This window comes from Alligator mississippiensis, chromosome 14 (genome assembly GCF_030867095.1).
Source record: "Alligator mississippiensis isolate rAllMis1 chromosome 14, rAllMis1, whole genome shotgun sequence".
Classification (NCBI taxonomy): Eukaryota; Metazoa; Chordata; order Crocodylia; family Alligatoridae; genus Alligator; species Alligator mississippiensis.
This window is the reverse complement of record NC_081837.1, coordinates 37,248,740-37,268,048: the sequence shown is the minus strand read 5'-3', so window position 1 is coordinate 37,268,048 and position 19,309 is coordinate 37,248,740. Positions and strand designations below refer to the sequence as shown.

The window sequence follows — 19,309 nt, the reverse complement described above, 5'->3', positions numbered from 1 at the left end:
TTTAGACAGATGTTCACTTGAACAGGAAAAACATATCCTTGACTCACAGGGCATCATCTATGCCAAGCTGAGTCTCTGCTCCAAAGGACACGAGTGATAGAGGGGTTTTCAAAGAAAAGGTTACCAGAGGATTATAATATGGTACATTTTTCTAGCATTGCTCTGAAACAGCTGAATTCTAGGAGCTGAAATCAGCTGCAAATCTTCAGCTTGATGTAGACAACTTGTATGCAAAGTTTCAGATCAAACCACAGTTAAAGTTGAGTAAAGAAACCAGCAAGGCAAACAGGGGCTTATATCGGGATGTGCTGTGATGGTAACTCCTAGGTCCCATCATACCAAGGGTGAGTCTGCTTTCTTGAATTTGTTCAAACACTTAAAACAAAATATACTACACTCTTCCTAGACACTTGCACTAGTAGTGCCACCTGGAATAAAGGTTACCCAACACCTTCCATTTTAAGCCTCAGATTCCAGCTGCTTATGAAACTGGGCCAAACTTTAAAAACAGACTGAACTCACCATGCCAAGAGATGTCCCCACACCCTTTTTTACTGGGGGGCGGGAGCAGAGAGAAGGGGAGGATGGTCAAACAGTTCAGCTACTAAAAAAAAACAAACAAAATTAAAGAACAAAAATTACATGTTGCACACACTGAAGAATGTCTCCCCTCAGGAATCTGCTATCTCCCTATTTTGGAACTTGACATTTGGCAAAGGGGGTCACACCTTAGTGCCACTCTCATGAAAATCTGTCCAAATCTGGCCAAGCAATAAAATTCCAGACATCTCCCTCTGCATATAGTAAAGGCTTGCTAGGAGTTAGGGAGCCAAAAACTCTGAAAATTCCCTTTACACTGAATATATTTCCTCGTCCCCTGGCAAGTCCAGGAGCTGCCGTACCATTAGGCTCAGCACTGAGCTCCCAATACCCTGCAATGGAAACGCCCATGCAAAATGTGGGGAATAGCAGCCAACTAACTGGAATATGGAAGTTTGAGGTGGGAGCAAACACAGACAGCCTCTACGCGGTCAGGGCCGTAAGGACCTAACCCTTCCAAAGCCTGGAACTGAACTCAGATGTACTAAGTACATATCATCTTAGAATCGCAACATCTCGCTCTATGATACTGCAGGCTTGTACTCCATATTGCTTATCAGCACTGGAGATTTCTAGCTTCAGGTCAGCAAATAATAGGAGGGATACGAATAAGTATAACAGGATGAACACAGAACTGTCTCCTTCCCTAAAATTGAAGAGATGCAATAGCAATGAAGAGGAAAATGTGTTTTCTAGTCAAGGTCTATCTTCTTGGTTCAGAGCATCTTCTGTTCAGAGTGCTAACTGCAGAACAACCCAGGTGAGCAAACCCCTAGAATATTGACTGAACATACTCACTGTTATCTACTTATATTTCTTCACAAGTGCAAATAAATATAACGTATCTGCTACTAAGTCACAGTACTAAAGCTTTTAAATAAAAGAAATAACACTGCCAACTTGACAATGGTGTCTGACACATACCAAGCTCCCCAACATACAGCTTCTAGGTATGAACAACAATTTTAAGCCATGGAAATTATTCTGAGCTGCACTATATTTCTATGATTTTGTAATGAAGTGAAGCTACTTCAGAACAGAAAACAGGACAGCCTTCAGTGGGAAGGAAAATGCTGTCATTCTCACACCTTACTGTAATCACACAGTTTCCTCAAAAGCACAAAAAAAGGAAACACCCTCAGAGAAGGAGGAAATATGTCCTCCAGGGGCATAGTTGAAGACTTTAAACAGGATATTGCTACCCGTGAGTTCTTAAAAGAGAAAATGACCTGGCTCAAAATTAAGCTGGGGAACTTGTACTCTGCTAAATAAACAGGATGTACACAGAAAATACATCTAAAGAGCCATACTTGTCAACATATGCCTGGAACTCAAATGCCCCCAGCAAAGTTAAAGCTACAGGTCAAGACTGCACGTCCAGCAAAAGATTCCTCCTTTGTTCTAAAGTCTGCCCAGTAGCCACTAAAAGTGAGCCCTACTATCAAACAACATATTGGCCTGTAAAACATTTTTAAAATTTTTGGAAGAAATGGAAAGAATGACACACAGAAGATCTGGGAGAGGCACAGATTTCTTACGGTGACTATCTTTTATTTCACCGACTACGTAGTTGGGATAAAGTTAGAAAAGCTTCCAAAAAACTTATCTATCCAATAAAAGATATCACTGTAAGAAATCCTTGCCTCTTGCATGATTATTTGGACCATCATGGCTACAACATCATTCTTATACCACTGTAACACGGTAGACCAGCACGTGCAAAAATCCAGTGAAGTAAAAACCTTTCCCCAGCAAGCGTATAAGATGCAACTATTACATTTCTGCTAAATTTAGATTTTCAGATAATCAATCCTTTCAGCACGAACATAAGCCGCCAAACAAACTCTATTAAAATAAAAGCATTATTTCCCAGGGCAGACAGGAGCTTATTGTACCAGTGAGGTATTTTTTCTTTGCAAGAAGATGCTGCAAAGGAGATCTTACCCTTCACCCTACCCCTCTCTTTTAGGTGACTGAAATTTATGAACTTGTGCAAAGCTCTGAAGGGAATATTTATCCTTTAAAGCTGGTGTCCCTGAACTAAAAATTCACAGGTGTATCAGGGGTGTTGCTTGTAGCCGTGTTGGTCTAAGCACATAGGCAGACAAGGTTCTTTGGGTAAATCTGATATCTTTTATTAGATCAACTCAAAGAAGAAGAATTTTTCCAACTATTTGAGTTGGTCTGATAAAAGATATCAGATCTAGACAAAGAACCTCATCTACAGATGTAGCAGTGCATCTTCCCAACTTCTCCTCCCAACCCTAACAGTGGCAATCAAAAGCTTCTTACTGATTTCTTCCCAGAACCCTACATGTGTAATGTCAAAAGCAACCAAAATGTCAAAGCTTGCAGAAAAAGCTAATTTTTTGTGATTTCCTAGTTGGTCTAATAAAAGGTATCATTTCTGAACCATGAGTTCTAGATCTTGGTATTTCTCTGTGTCTCAGGCCAACATGGCTACCAACACATCCCTGAAACATCGAAGATGGCAAGTTTTAGCCAATTTGGGATTTTAAACTTCCTGAAGAACTAGAAATATTTCTACACTTCCTGCTTGCCATCTGACCTCCAGGGAAGGAATCCTGCCTGATCTGCACACCAAAGAGCAACTTGGAACAACTCACAAAGCCACTCTCATGGACTCAGAGGGACAGACTTCCATCTCCCGCTTCCTCTGTGCAAAATCGAAGTTTATTTCCTACCTACATGGACTTTTTACCATCTTTAAATTTTCCCTGAGCCTGAGGACGGGCCTTTGGGCCCGAAAGCTTGCAGAAAAAAGATAATCTTTTTCGCAATTTCCTAGCTGGTCTAAATAAAAGATATTATCATTTCTGAACCAAGAGTTCCAGATTTTTGCAAAAGCAACCAAAGAAACTTTACAAAATGATCTCTCTGCTGTGGAAGCTACTGGCTCACTGAGATGAACTGAAAATTTTCTACAGATGTTCTTAAAGGTTAATTTTTGGCTTGCTGTGTCCATTCTGTAATCACCAAGAGAAAGGCTAGAAAAAACAGTCCCATATCCGTCTCTCACCAATTAAAATGTTAAGTGAAATCCTTTAGTATCTACAGCACAGTTATAATGCATTTCTTCTTGCCCTCAAGGGGGGAAAAAGAAAAATCAAATGGTTACTGATACTGCAGTGCTCTGCCAAACAGCTGATAATTATCAGTCCTGTCTTTCAGGACAGGCTGGTTTTACTTTGGGAATAGCCAGTCAGCTTCCACATAAAGCTAAGGTGATAACAGGGCCATACAACAGCCAACCAGCGCTCTTTTTTCCATTCCTCAAACAACCTTGCAGAGAACAGGGGCCTCACATGGCTCTCAGAAAAAAGCCTGGCTGTGTTTCCATTCACTCTCAAAAAGTAGCTGTAATTAAAACAAAATCCCTCCTTCCGTTTCCCTCCCTCCCTCTTCTGACAAACGCTTTTAGAAGCCACAAACCTTTCAATTAAATTTAGTAAAATATGGAGGCTTACTATCAAACGTCTGTATTGTAAGAGACAAGCACAGCATTCATCAGGACCAGTAAGGATTACAAAGAAAATGCCTAGAACTGGTTTCCCCATTTGTGCCCTCCCTTCCTGGCAGCAGTCCCTTTCTGCAGTGAAAAGGGGGTGGAGAACAGTACTTCTTGCAAACAATCTGGCCAAAAAGTAGGGCTGTGGTAGAAAGGGCCCTCCATTACAGAGCAAACCCAAGCACAGCACATGACTGCCACACTGCAATGAGACTCTTTCTGCTTTAGAGAGCCAGGGGAAATAAAAGCACAGCAGAACTGATAGCAATGAAGGAAAGTTTGCTTGGTAATACCTTATTGGACAATGGCAGCCCGGTACTTAACATAAAAACTTGTTTTTTAAAGGGAAGGCAAAGGAAGAAATGTTCAAATTTAAGAATCTTTCTGACAAACAGACTTCATGAGCAACCACTTTGTGCATCTGGACTATTCAAACCCTACCCTACTAGCTGGAAGTTTGCATTTCTTAAGACAAGTAAAAATATAACTTTCTCCACTCAAGACGTTTGAAAAGCTCTCTCTCTACCCAATTGTTAGTTTTAAAATTGTCAGCTGCATTAGAGACTGTGGTAAAATAAAAACTCTCTCCAATATTAGCACCGTTCTGTAAAGACGATGGTTTACTGCTACGGTCATTAACAGAATTTAGTCTAATCTACCAGTACATCAACCACAGAAGATGGGCAGCGTGGCACCTTAAAGGCCAACTCTTTCAAAGAGACATACGTTTCATTAGCTCTTACCTAGGAAAGCTTATGAACAAACAAGTTACTCTTTTAGGGGCCACCCTGCCTTGCCTTCTGCCTATCTTCAGACTAACACAGCTAATGATTTCTCTCTGTGTTGATCACAGAAATACTATCCCTGCATAGAGGTTTTTATAAAATCCTCATCATTCCAGCTTTTCTCTTTGGTTCCTAATGTTTCCGGTCTACTAAACCTAAATAAAAATTGTATTTAAAAACTTTTCTGGGTTTGAGTTGACATATTTTTCTTATTTCATTTTCTTCCCATGTGTTTGTAACAGAAATTGCATAGCCAGCCAACTGTCACATTCAGAAACAAGATTCATCAGAAGGTACGACAAGCTGACAATGATATCACACATTTTTTTGAAGTGTTGTAGTGGTCCATCATCTAAAATGCTGCCAATTCCAGAAAAAAAAAAGTCCTGGATTTTACTATCTCTTTGTATGACATCTAGAAAATATTGCCGTTTTGTTTGCTTTATACTGTCAACAGTTAATTGAACCTTACCTTTCGAAATGTAGAAAAAGTATTTCTTTTAAAATAAACTGTCCTTTTTAGTCTAAATATTTTCAAAGCATCTTTACAAGAATCAAGACTTCAAAAGAACCATTCTATCCAACTAGCAGTAATCACATTTATAAGTGTGCATCCAGAAGGAACCAGAAGTGCTTTACAAATATCAAGTGAATTATATAGTATAATAAAAGCTTCATTTACGGGGCCACTACAGGTCAAACTGTTACCCTGGCATGCACTAATTTAATACGAGCAGCTAACATAATATACAACTGCAATTACAGTCCAATACACTGAAGTAGGAAAAATATACTGACCGTAGCTGGCATCTGGTACGGACACTTGTGTCAACAATTTTGCCTGTATAAACAGGACTTCCTTGCAGTCCCATTTTTACACAGTGGGAGTAGTATTTTATGAATTGTGTATACTCAGAAATCTGGTTTTATCTGGAGCAGCAGAGAGTTTGCAAGGCTTGAACTCCCTTGCAGATAATGGTCGTATTTGCACTTGTCCAGCACCTTGCGAGAAGCTCAGAGTCCTTCCAGAATACCAATTTTCAAAACAATCCTGTGTGATAGTTGACGGTGATACAACAAGAAAACCAATGCAGAGCAAGTTAAGCAAGCCTCACTCCACACGCCTAGTCGGTGGAAGAGATGGGAAAAGAACCAAGGAGACCCAATTTCTTATTCTAATCACTAACAATAATCCCCTTTTAGGGCATTTTAGAAGAAGCAATTTAAAGCATTAGTGACGCACGCACATTAGGACTCTCTGGAAACACGCTGAAATTACTGGGCATTCCAGTGTCCTGTTCTAACAAGACGTTTTATCCAACCTGTGAACCATATTTGAAAACATGCCAATTGAACTCAAAACTACAACATGAAGAGAAAACATTTATTTGAAACACTAGATAATACACACACCTTTTACACACTAGTTTTACTAATGGTATTCAAATACAAATAAAGTGGTTTCCTGCCATATGGGGTAAGATTCACCAAGGTCAACTAAAACTGAAGGTAAAGAACAATTACATTATGCCTCTCTGAAAGCTTTCTTAGGGCAGCGAGAAAGAAAACACTCGTTTCTCAGAAATAGGGCAAAAATTAAAGGAACTAGATGCTTCTTCTCTAACTGCAACATATGCAATGTGTTTTTATCTAGCATAACACAGATACCTACAGGGGCCTACAGTGGCAGCAAAGTCATTTCCTCTGCCCATGCACCTAAGCATTTGTCTCGGCTTCCCCTTCGGATAGTGCAAGGAGGAAGACTCCACTGGAGACTCCCTTTCTAATGAAATGCTCCAATTATTCCCTAGCTGGCACCCTTAGAGAGGACCCCTTTCAAGTCAAGGACTTTGTATCAGGCTTTAATACTGAGGAAGCTTTAACATTCACACTGCGCTTGCTAGGTCACACAGAGGCTAGGTTTACTTGAGTTGTCTGTAAGGGCAGATTCTGGAGCCAATTCTTTCAGTCCTGGTTTGTTCTGGGGAAGAGTGTGTAGGCATCATACCACTTGGTCAAACATCCTTTTCTGATATGTATAAGTTACTTATGTCAATCCAAATTAGAAGGGCGCACACCTGAAAGAATGCAAAAGGCAAATGAAAAGCAAACCAAAAACTTCAATGAAAAGTAAAAATTATGGATTAAACCAGGTTTTCAATCCATATCATGCTTAAAGTAAAACTACTCACAATGACCTAGTTAATCTTTTCAGTTATGAAAACCAGCATGGCTCAAAGAGACTGGGTAATTCTATGACTACTCTGGCAAGCAAAGCTGAAGAGGTGGAAAACAAACCCTCATTTACAAAATGTAAGCAATAAAGGAATTTCAGACTCCCCCCCTCTATCAAAAACAGCTTACAAAAATGGTGCAGTGGCCATGTGGCCAGGCACATAACTCACTGAAGAGGCTCAATGAAGACAAAGCCATGAAGATTAATTGGCTGTTACCATTACAACCTGAGTTACAAGTGTGTGAGCAGATGAAGCAGCCAAAGATAACTGTAACTGTTTACAGTCGCATCCAAAAGGAGCTCTACACTATCCTCACATTCAGCAGGAGACCGTCCCTGCCCCAGATGTCACAGTGTAGGGTCAGGCAGGAAGCAGACATACTTACTAAGAGGATCAGAGAACAGGCAAGATGTCAAACAGGAAATTTTAGCATAGCCAATACCATAACCTGCAACTTGACGCTAACCCATGGCTAATGCAGAATGACATGCTGCTGTTTCAATTAAAAACTTGTTATCACACGTTAAATCATGAAATCAGTCATTTGAACCGTACTCTAGCCTGACCTCCCAACCACTTCAAATCATTTCACGTTTTGCCACCATTCAGCAATTACTGCATTACACGGAAAAACTATGCTTCCTACGCTCCACTCTTCAGAGACCAGGTTCAGTGATCTCTGCCTGCACAATCTCCCTTTGTTTGGAAGTTACATTTTCTCATCAAGTTCCAATGTTCAAGGGCTTGGAGCTTACAGTGCTAGCAACTTTCTATCCTGTCCTGTTACCAATCGGCATATCATAGCCTGTACAGCTCTGCCTGGCATAAAGACCTTTTGTACTTTATTCAAAGCTAACAAATGCTTTGCATAACCCCAATACACAAGCGTTTATGTGCCTTGTGCTTTTAAAATCTGAAGAACTTGGATCACCGATCTGGATGCCGCAACAACCTTGAAAACAGTACGAACTCTGCTTGTCATCACATCTGTTTGAAAAGAGGAGCAAGAAAAATGGATCTTTACCTAGTAAAGAATGAAAGTCAATCTCTTGGATTTAACAAGCCATAACATGGCCTCAGTTACACTAGTGACACACGAGCATATTGCCAATCTGCCAACACTGAGAGTCCCTAAGCAAGCATGCCAACCAGCACAAGGCTTACAGTAAGGCTTCTCCAACCCTCTTGCTATTCAGGGCATGTTACAAAGTTAGCACCAAGTAACAAGCACCATTTCCGTCAGGTTTAAACACCGAGATGTGATTAATCTGAACGAGTGCCTGAATGCACATGTTCTCAACGCTAAGCCATTAAAAACAGAAACCATCATGCGCATAACAAGAAAATTCTCTCTCAGAAAACTGAATAGTGTATTTTGTTTTAATTACTAGACACTGTTGTCCCCCACAGCACACACATTATTTTGTGGCTTTAAATGTATTATTTAATCCACATCACAATAGCTGTGAAATGAGACAGCCAAAATAATGGTAGGAAAAAAAAGGGAAGGAAATCAGAATTAATCACGCTGTAGATCCTGGCAAAAATCATGATGCATGCTAAGAGGAAACAATTAGAATTGAAACATTAAGAAAGTGAATAAAAGTATGGAAACTCTTGCTAACCTAGCTACTGAACTAAAATCATTGTAACTATGCAAATCATACCTAAGGAGAAACCCAGGAAGAATTTTAAAAATCCAGTCAGATTTTTCAAGTAAACTATTAGAGCAGCAACACAAATCTCTAAGTGTACTTACTGCATGGCTTGTCTGGCATCGAAATGTCCAAGGTTCCTATTACTATTACCACAGATTTCTCGCAGTCAAGTGCTATACGCTGACCCTTACTGAAAAGTGTGAAAAACAAGAATCCTCACCCTACAAAAAATAAATGTTTTAGACTAGAACAAAAACATTCTTCTTCTGTGATTTTCATACTAAGGACAAAACTAAACACACAACTGAGAGGCTTGAACTAAGAGCCATATATTTAATTAGTAGAGGGTTACTGGCAAGGCTTTTACAGCAAAGGACCCCATGAAATCATGCTTCACTTCACCTACCAAAGGCACAGTTTGACCTTCCTGACTTAAATGCATTTTACGTAAGCTTTTAACGCATGGGATACTGGGACAAATTTTAAGTTCCTTTTTCTTTTAGAAGTGAATGCTGAAGCCTTTATATAATCATCCCAACTCATTGAAACAGTCAGTTTACAAAAACCCTATGCACTTAAAAAAAACCCAAAACACAAATCACGACTACAAGAAACCAAATGTCCCTGTAAGATAATACATAGTATATACTGCATATACACTTAGTTTTGATTAACTTAATATATTTGTAATTTGAAAAAAAAACAACCTGCTGCTATGAAAGCTCTTTACTCTTTTCTATTAGAAACTATGCAGTCAGCACTGAATAAAGATACTTGTCCACTTTCACAAGAAACACCCAAACCAGCTAAGAACCAGAAAATCCTTTAAATGTGTTTAAAATATGCCCAAACAGACCATCCCTCTAAATTATGCATAATAACAATAGTTCAAAAATGAAGATTCAGTCTGCATTATTCAGTGCAGATCAGAGTTGAACAGATGCCTAACTTACCTAAGTATTAAACCTACTAAATAAGGCCTACAATTTAAAGAACTTGAATGGTTGTGCCCAATTCTGTATATACTCTGTATTTAGCTGCATTATTAATAGTCTCTGTTCTTAAAGCCGGAATCATCATCACGTCTTTCTCAACTGTTAGATCCCTCTTTCCCTTCAAGGCTAGACTCTACTGTCCCTTTTTCCATATAAAGGACCATGGGCCCATTTTCACCCACTTCACTTTGCATGTATTTCCTCTTTTTTCTCTTCCTGTACTGTGCACTTACTTTCTTCCCTGCGTTTTCTGTCTTCCCAAAAAGGCCTTGGTATGTTTAAGAGATTTAGCATAAATGCATCCTAAAAATCTCACCCTGCTGTACTTTCCCACACCATCATCCCACACATAAAACACACTCAGTTACTTATAAGGGTTAGAAAAAAAATGATTACATATTTATAGTCGCATGTGCAAGCCAGGGCAAAATGAAGATGGATTTTTTTTCTACTATCCAAGGCCAATGCCTATGCAGTCACTTCATCCTGCTGCTGGGAAAGGTGAGCACATGTCCCTGTGCCTCGATAGAGAACTCAGCCTGTTATAGTCCCTAGCTATCTGTGCCTTAAATTGAGATTAAAGTACTGAGGTGCCAAAAAGAAGGCACTGTAGGATTAAGTCCTCTGCTCTCCTTTCTGTTTATACTCATCCTCTGTTTCTGGATTCTCCATTTCCCAAATCAGTGAATACTTCCTGTAACTGTTACCTGTGGTCTTCCTCAACTAATAATCTATTTTGCCCAGTTGTAACAGTCAACCTGACCATGTTCTTCAGTTTGACAGCTGCATACAAGGTTCCCATTGAAACTAACAATAAGACAATCCCCCGTTTCCTTCTTTTGCAGTCTGGGAAAGTTCAGCAGCAGTAGAAATGCTGGAGCCAACTGCAACCCTGAAAGAAAGCATTCATACTGCAGCTTAAACTCAATTCTGTTTAAGTTGTCTTTACAACCAAAAAAAAAAAAATCTAGAAACCATTTTTTTAAGATGAAAGCTTATAGTCTTTCAAGTTGATACGACTGTCCTGAGAACTTACTACATTCCGTGGGGGAGTGGATATCTAAGCCAACCTGCATACAAATGCAGATGAAGTACTGTGTTAGCAACATATGTAGGGTATTTGTATTTGGCTTTAACCACAAATCTTTCATGTAGCTGAAGGGAATGTAAACAATAGTGAAGTTGAGCTGTTAGAGCAGTGATTCTCCAACTGTGGTCTGTGGAAAGCTGGCTGATCATATGATGTTGGCTCTTCAGTGTGATTCAGCAGCTGGAAATAAGGAGATAGTTAAGAACATATTCAATTCTTTCCTAATATTACTTTTCCAAGCAAGCAATTGCTGCACGTTTGCCACAATGTTAGCTGATCATCAATAGATGGAGAAATGCCTGCAAGTGTTTAAAATTTAGTCAAGAGCTTATCTGGTGCTCTCTTTCTGAAAGCTCTCTGTGCCTCTGGTATGCATTTATAGTTTTCCTCTGTACTTTTAGTCCTCATTCAAAATGCAAGGCTGATCCCACCACTACACCATTCTTTATGAAAAAATGTTCAAAATCTCCTCAAATACAAGTAGTTAACAAAACCTGACTTTGGTCAGACACACAGCAAGTGCTTTTAAAGCTGAAACCACTCAAGACTTGCTTTAAAAGCCAAAAGACATTGGGACAATTGTCCCTAAAAGATGATACATGGTAAAATGAAGAAACCTGGTTAATACAGAAAATACAGACTGCTATACTGCTTCCCTCAAAACACTTAACTTCTAAGCACTTCCCCTCTCACACAAGCAGCAAGTATCCCAAGAGTTTACTCCCTTGCTATTTTCATCCTTTTTAGAGTTGCCTTATGCCAACTGCTGCTAGAAGGCTCTTTGAAAGCTCTTCAAAATCCTTTTAATGTAACCAGATTGATTTTTTTTCTTTTTGGCCACACATTCCTTTAAAGAGGCATATTTCTCAAATAATAGAAATAAAGTAAGACTTTTTTAGACCATCTATTTAAGAAACAAATTATTTTATTGTTCTTCTGCTCTATTTGTTCAAATTATTTTTTCCTACTGTCAATTTTTTTAACATTTCATAGCAAGAAAGTATTTTCATCCAAAAATCTGTTGCACTGGCACTCTCGTATCCTAAAGAAACAAGCTCCCAAAGTGTTTAATATGTGGAAAAAGAAAACATTAAAACCTCTAAGCAGGGTGGATAAAAATAATGCTGATTTATCCTAAAACTCACAAGTTTGGATTTTCCTCATCTAAACAACATTTTCTCATTTAAAGCATATTTCTATTTTTAAAGTAAAGCTATTTGAAATCAAGAAAATTATGTAAGCTTAGGCCGTCACAGTTATATTAAAAATCATAAGCATTATGCATTTATGCCAGAGTCAAAACACGGATTAATTAAAAACAGTCTTCTAAAGGGCCAAACTAGCACAAAGAGACTATGTTGTTCATTCCAGTTTATCAAACTAGTATATTCAATGTTAAGAAACCAACAAAAAACTGAAAAACAGTGAAGCCTGTTTTCCTTTTCAAATCGATGAATAAAATAGGGGAGAGAGGATGAGAGCTACTAGCTCAATATTTAAGGACATAATAAGAAACTGTCAGTTCATTTCACCACATACAAAAATATTAAATAAAAAAAGAGCACATTACGAAATAACTTTATCAAAATGTGCTTTTATTTTTTTTAAATTTAAGGGAATTCTATTTAACTAATCAACTTTTAATTCTTTTATTTTCATGCATTTTAATTTAAATTCCAGTTTTCATCCAAAGAGTGAATGACTCAAATCACAAGTTAAAAGGTTAATGCTGTAGTACACTATTAAAAAAAATGCATTATCCACTGACTTCTACTTCAAAAAGAGTCAAGCTAAGATATAAATTGTTAGACAAAGTAACACAACTGCTTAACTAAATGTGTTAAAATATAATGTCAGCAGAAGAGTGACCAATTTAGTGTTAAGGCTCTATTCAGTCACTGATTTTTATGTTTTAATGATCACCAGTCAACGATAAACCAACTTCTCTATAGAAAATGATTAAAATACATCCAATGACAGCACGCAATTAAAGTTACTTAAAAACGAGGTTTCCTAATTAGTAAAATGAGCATATTCTAGAGATCAGTAAAGTAGTTTATCCTGATGTTAACTTCTTAGTAAGAGATTTTTTTTTTAAAGAATTCACCCAATATAGAGAGAAATTTATTGGAAAAAAGATCCATTTATGGTATTCTATTGTAAGTAGTCTTTGGCTGTTGATGCGTGTTTGTTTCACCTGTCTATTATTAGTCTTTCATTTGCATAGGCTAACAAGTACCAATTTATGAATGCCCAAAAATATAAAACAGAACTCAAGCTTAATTAATTTGTGGTCGTTTAGTATTATCCAACCAGCACCTTCTGTCACATTCACAAGGCAATTAGAGCGACTTTATTACAACAGACAATGGAAATCAACACACACACCAATTTTACTGTTGCCATAACACCACCCTCCTGAACACTTGAACAGTTGTTGAAATGAAATCAAGGATATAGGTTCTCATTTCTAACTCATTTATGCCTAGGATTTCTCCAAAGGTCTACATAATTATGCAAATGAGACAATTAAGCAGGATACAGTGACCAAACCTGAATTCAATTCTATTGTTTTTTGAAGACTGGATTCAAAACTCTGCTGATCTACAGGGCAGAACTGCACTAGTTTACATATTTATTTTTTTAGCCTCATTAGTTAAATTCATACAAACACCTAAACAGACACTTGGCTTGGCTAAACAATAGCTTACTTTGTTTTCACTCAAGGCAACTCCTAATCAACTTAAGCTCGGCTTTGTTCAGCTTTGCTTTATGTAGTGTCCACACAACCAGCCGCTCATACCTGATGAAGAATGTCTTGCATTCAAAAGTTGTCTAATTTTGTTCCAACCATGTATAGTTGGTCCAATTAAAGGTATCACTCCTAAAAAATCCTTACCTCTCACATAATTCCTGGACTATCAAGGCTACGCAATCTCTCTAACACTACCACACAACCTTTACCATCAGCTTAATGAAACATGTTTAAAAGTGTCATTCATATCTGGACAGATCAGTGCAACTGTGCATCAGAAACCGTCACTCTTAAGTATACGTATAAAAAAGCCCTAGCACAACTGTAAAAACCCATTCATATTCAAAACACTTAACATAAAAGAAGATACAAGTCTGTATCATTGTTAGTCTGTACATTACCAATCTGTAATCTGCTATTTGTGAAAGCTGACACATCACTTAACTGTCCATTACAAACACATTTGTATATTTAATCTTATTAAAATCATATCTGTCTAGATATTTTTTAATGAAAACATGATACATAAGCCTAATAAATTGTGTACAACTGCTCTAGGAAACAGTTTCTTTATATTATCCCCTCCCGTTACCATACAAAGTAACCTCTAAAATTAAAATTATGAAGAAAAATGTAACATTTTGATTGCAAAATGGTTTCATAGAACTGGAAAGGACGGGTGGCTCTTTTAGCCTAAACCTCATATTTCAATTTCACTGGAATTTTTAAAAGTTATAAATCCTTCAGCCCCATTTATAACTGTACTGTTGACACTCTTCACCATGACAGTGCAGCAACAATAAGGGGGTTGCTGAGGCTCCTTCACCACGTTAAATAATAACTGAATAATATGCTAATTAGCTTTCCTCCAGTGAACTGTCTGCATTCCCTTCTGATTTCCTCTAGCTACAAATATGATAATCAGGAGAACAAAGACTTTGGTACAGCCACCTATAAACCAGTAAATCAGATTAAGTCAAAGTGATCCCATAATATTCATAAGGAGATGCCTCCTGGTTCACTTTGAATATTGCAAGCCCAAATAAGAAAGCTTATTTAAAAAAAAAAAATTAAAAGAGGATGTTGGACACTGCACATTTCTATGCAGAGTCACTCTTCTGAGCCTAACAGGGCTGAGTATGTTGAGCAGAACAGTTATTCTCAGACCAACCAATTTACCTTTAATTCCAACTTCCTCCTAAAAATCTCTCTTGACAGCCACTTCTGGCAATCCATCCGTCCCTTTTATCCCAGTTTCTTTTTATAAATCTAGGGTCAGGTTTCCTTCCCCATCTCATGTGATGTGCTGGCCTGGAGCTCTGTCAATGTGGTGGATGCAGTCAGCTGCCAAATCCCACGCCACAGCATGCCATGCAGTGCCAGATCTGCCCACCCTTCAAGGTTTTTTTTATACCTTTCAGGCTGCATCTTGCCTTCACCTGCACCAAAGAAACAGATCTCCCCAGCCAGGCTGGCCTGCTCTTAGCAACACTGCTATAGCAGGAGGTGGGAGGGAGACAAAACTCACAAAGCAGATCTAGACTTCCCGGCTCCGGAGAGTTGCCCCCACCAAGATGGGAGAATTTGAAATGCAACCACTCTAAACTCTCAGACCAGTTAATCACATAATATAGGTAACGTGCATCAGGGGCCTCACTTTGCACATGTGACTGATCTAGACTTATTTGCGATACAGCCATCAGCTGCACCATAGATTCAAATCTAACATGCAGCAGGAGCCCACAAGACAGGGAGAGTTTAGGAGATGCAATTACTCAAAGCTTTCAGAGACCCAAGCTACACATTATATATGCAATGCCATTCACAGGCAAATCACACAATACACGTAGGCCAGCCACACACCCCAAGTAATGATCATGTCATAAAAATGGCTATCCAGCTATAGAAAGAGAGCCAACCAGTTATAAATGTAGATCTTGAAACTGTGCAACAACTCTAGAGCTGGTTTCTACCCAACCTTCATGCGAACATGTAGCAGGGCCCATAGAGCTGTTACAACTTCATAGCCGATTGGCTCTTTTTATCGCCGAACAGTCATTTTTATCATGCGGAATCATTGCTTGGCATGTGTGGCTGGTCAAAATTTATGGTGCAATTCACCTGCCAATTGCATCATAAACGTAACATGTTGCAGGGGCCTATCAGAGCTGGTTTCTAGCCAGCTTTCATCTGAACCTGTAGCAGGGCCCTGAGCAGGACCACGGGCCAGGTGGGTGGGCAGGGGGGCACAGGACTGGGGGAGTTCACACATGGCGAGGAGCCGGGCACCTTTTCAAGCTGCTGCTGCATAACACAGGAGATTGGGCAAAACTATGGTCTGAACCAGGATATATGGCAGTGCTTATGAGCTGCAGCTGGATCCCTTGGCTCCTTTGAGCCAGGCTACCCATCCCCAGGCCCTGACCCCCACAGCTGTGCTGCACTTGATGCCCCATGATCCCTGCACCCCCCAGCTCCGGTGCACCCTATACCCCATGACTCCCCCCTGGTTGTGCTGCTCCCCAGTCCTCAAGGCACAAATGCCCCATAATTGCCCCCAGTTCTGCTACACCCTAGTCCTCAAGGCACCTGATAACCCATGATCCCCCACAGCTGTACTACACCCCAGTCCTTGAGGCCCCTTTTAACTCATGACTCCCTCCAAGGCACCCCATAGCCCATGACCCCACCAGCCCTGCTGCACCCCGGTCCTCAAGGCACCTGATAGCCCATGATCCCCCCAACCCTGCCCTTGAGGCCCCTTTTAACCCATGATCTGCCCCAAAGCACCCTATAGCCCATGACCCCCCCAGTCCTGCTGCACCCCAGTCCTCAAGGTACCTGATATCCCATGACCCTAATTCTGCTGCATCCCAGCCCGTCAGGCCACTTGTAACCCATGATCCCCCCCCAGCTCTCCTGCACCACAGTCCTCGAGGCACCGATAGCCCATGATCCCCCCCAACTCTGCTGCACCCCAGTCCTCAAGGCCCCTTTTAACCCATGATCCCCCCAGCTCTGCTGCACCCCAGTCCTCAAGGCATCCCATGCCCCATGATCCCTCCCAAGGCACCCCATAGCCCATGACCCCCCAGCCCTGTTGCAGCCCAGTCCTTGAGGCACCCCATGATCCCCCCCAACTCTGCTGTACACCAGCCCTTGAAGCCCCTCTTAACCCACGATCCCCCCAGCTCTGCTGCACTCCAGTCCATGAGGCACCCCACAGCCCATGACCCCCCCAAAGGCACCCCAAATCCCATGATCCCCCTGCTCTGCTGCACCCCAGTCTTTGGGGCACCCCATGATTCCCCCCCACTCTGCTGCACCCATCCTTGAGACCTTGTAACCCATGATCCCCCCCAACCCTGCTGCTGCACCCCAATCTTGTGAGGCCCTTCAGCCATGATCCCCCAACCGTGCTGCACCCCAGCCCTTGAGGCACCCACAACCCCCCCCGGAGGCACCCCAAACCCCATGATCCCCCCAACCCTGCTGCACCTATCCTCAAGGCCTCTTTTAAACCACGATCCTCCCCCCAAAATTTGCCGCACCCCAGTCTGAGGCACCTGATACCCCACGATCCCCCCTAGCCCTGCTGCACCCCGGCCCCCGAGGCCCCGCGCCCACCTCCTCCTCGCTCTCGCTGCGGAAGCAGAGGCAGGCCGCGCGCTTCTTGTAGCCGTCCCCGTCGTAGGTGCGAGTCTGGTTGGACTTGAGCTTCATCATCCTCCGCTCGGGGGGCGGCGGCGGCGACGGGGCGGGGGCGGCCCGGGCCGGGCGCGGGTCCAGCGCGGGGCGGCGGCCGAGGGGCGCGGGGACGCAGGCGGAGAGGCTGTGGCAGCCGCTACACGCGCCGGCTGCTGCCGCCTTGGGCCCGCCGCATCGCCCCCCTCAGCGCCACCAGCCCCGCCGCCGCCGCCCGCGCTCCGGCCACCGCCGACGACGACGATGATCGCGACGCCATCTTGGGGGCACGCTACGCAAACGGCGTAAAGCCGGCGAAGGGGGGAGGGGAGGGGAGCAGGGGGAGGGGGTGCTGCCCTCTTGGAACGGCCGCTGCGCCAGCGGCGTGGAGCAGCGCCGAGAATCGCGGGGTGGATGGGGGGCGGGGGTTCCGGGCGCAGTTGGCGGCCGGCCCCTCCAGCGGTGGGCTGTTACGCCAACTGCGCAGGCAGGGGGAGCCGGGCGGCACATGGCTGACGCAAAACGCCTAACCCGGCGAGGCGGGAGGTTGCTACGCTAGTAGCGTAGGGAGGAGGCGGTTGCCGGGTGGAGGCGACGCGCGCCCCGCCGGGGCTTTGTCAGTGCGGCCCGGGCCCCGGCCCCTCCTGCCCCGTCCCCGACCGCGCTGGTGCTGCAGGCAGGCAGGCAGGCGGGCCCCCCACCACCCTGCTGCTTCGCTCAGGGCAGGAGCTAAACGCTCCTGGCCGCCGCAGTTTTGCGTGCACACCGCTATGGGTTTTTCAACCCTCAAAACGGAGTAAGGGAGATGTGTTGGTGGAGAAGACGGGCAGCAGGCACTCCCTCGGCTCGCGCATCCCAAAATTTCCCTCTGTGTGATGCGGTTTCCTCAGCAGAACCCCCCGCTCCTGGCCCTGCAACCGCATCTGCTGATGTCGCAACCGTGCGCGGGGTCCCGACGCCCAGTTTGGGATCCGCTACACTTGACCGTCAATGGTGGAGGAAAAAACAACCCGGATCAAAACCCGGGTTGCTATTTCGGCATCCGCTCTCTGCCCCTGTTGGGGCGCAGGCCGAGTTGTTGCCCACGGACTCTGGGGCAACGCCTGCAAGGAAACGCTATAAGTCACCTGTAGAAAGGGAGGCCGCTGGCCAGGCAAGACGTGAATGCTTGGGACAACTAAAGGCCTAACAAGAAATAGGGATGGTCAGAGGTTTAAAACTAGCCTGCCAAGGGATGACACCAAGCAGAGCACACCCAACAATGCCCACTGGCCCTCCCAACAAGTCCAAGGAGCAGGACAAGATGGACCTCTGGCTTGCCCCGTTCCCTGGCCGCGTTTATGTTATTTCATAGCTGTTAGGGGCTAGAAGGCTCTAGGCAGGAAGACAACTGGGATGAAGTGACCCCAGCGAGGCGACTGTCCCATCTTCTCTTGAAAACCTCCAGGGTAAGTGACTGCACCACCTCTGGAGGGAGTTTATTCCAGAGTCTAGACATCCTGACTCTGAAGGAGTTTTTCCTGGTATTAAGCCTGAAGCAGCTTTCCAGGAATTCGTCTCCAACTTTTATTGAAGAAACTAAATAAAACCTAATAGTTACCTTATATGTGATGCCATGCAAGAGCAACAGTGGGGAACCCCAGAGCTGACAAGCCTATAGACCCAAGCAGCTACTTACTGGCATATAGCTGCAAAGGTCTTACAATGCTTTCCACAGCAACCCAACCTGTAGTGCTTGATTTCAGCTAGCTGATCTAGACCAAATGGCAAGAGATCACGGTGGTAGTCGACTGGTCACGTGTGAAAAAACAGATAGGGCTGTTGTTTTCTCTGCCAACTTCTGTTCCTACAGTTTATATCTTATGTCCCAGTTCACTCTACATCTATAGTCAAGACTATTAAAAAGCAAACAAAGCAATCTTTCTTTTTCCTTGCTTACTCATCCCATCTGTGAGCAATGTTTGTAGGCTGCCTGC

The 19,309-nt window shown here is 42.6% G+C and overlaps 1 protein-coding gene across 1 annotated transcript in view; it reads right to left on the bottom strand.

The window, feature by feature from the left end:
• Positions 1–17,683, bottom strand: part of NUDT3 (nudix hydrolase 3) — a 50,813-nt gene extending 33,130 nt beyond the window's left edge. Inside the window, exon 1 of the mRNA XM_006276091.4 lies at positions 17,277–17,683. Coding sequence (XP_006276153.1) covers positions 17,277–17,375 — 99 coding nt within the window. The 5' untranslated portion in view covers positions 17,376–17,683. The remainder of the gene's footprint in view (positions 1–17,276) is intronic.
• Between the last annotated feature and the right edge of the window lie 1,626 nt (positions 17,684–19,309).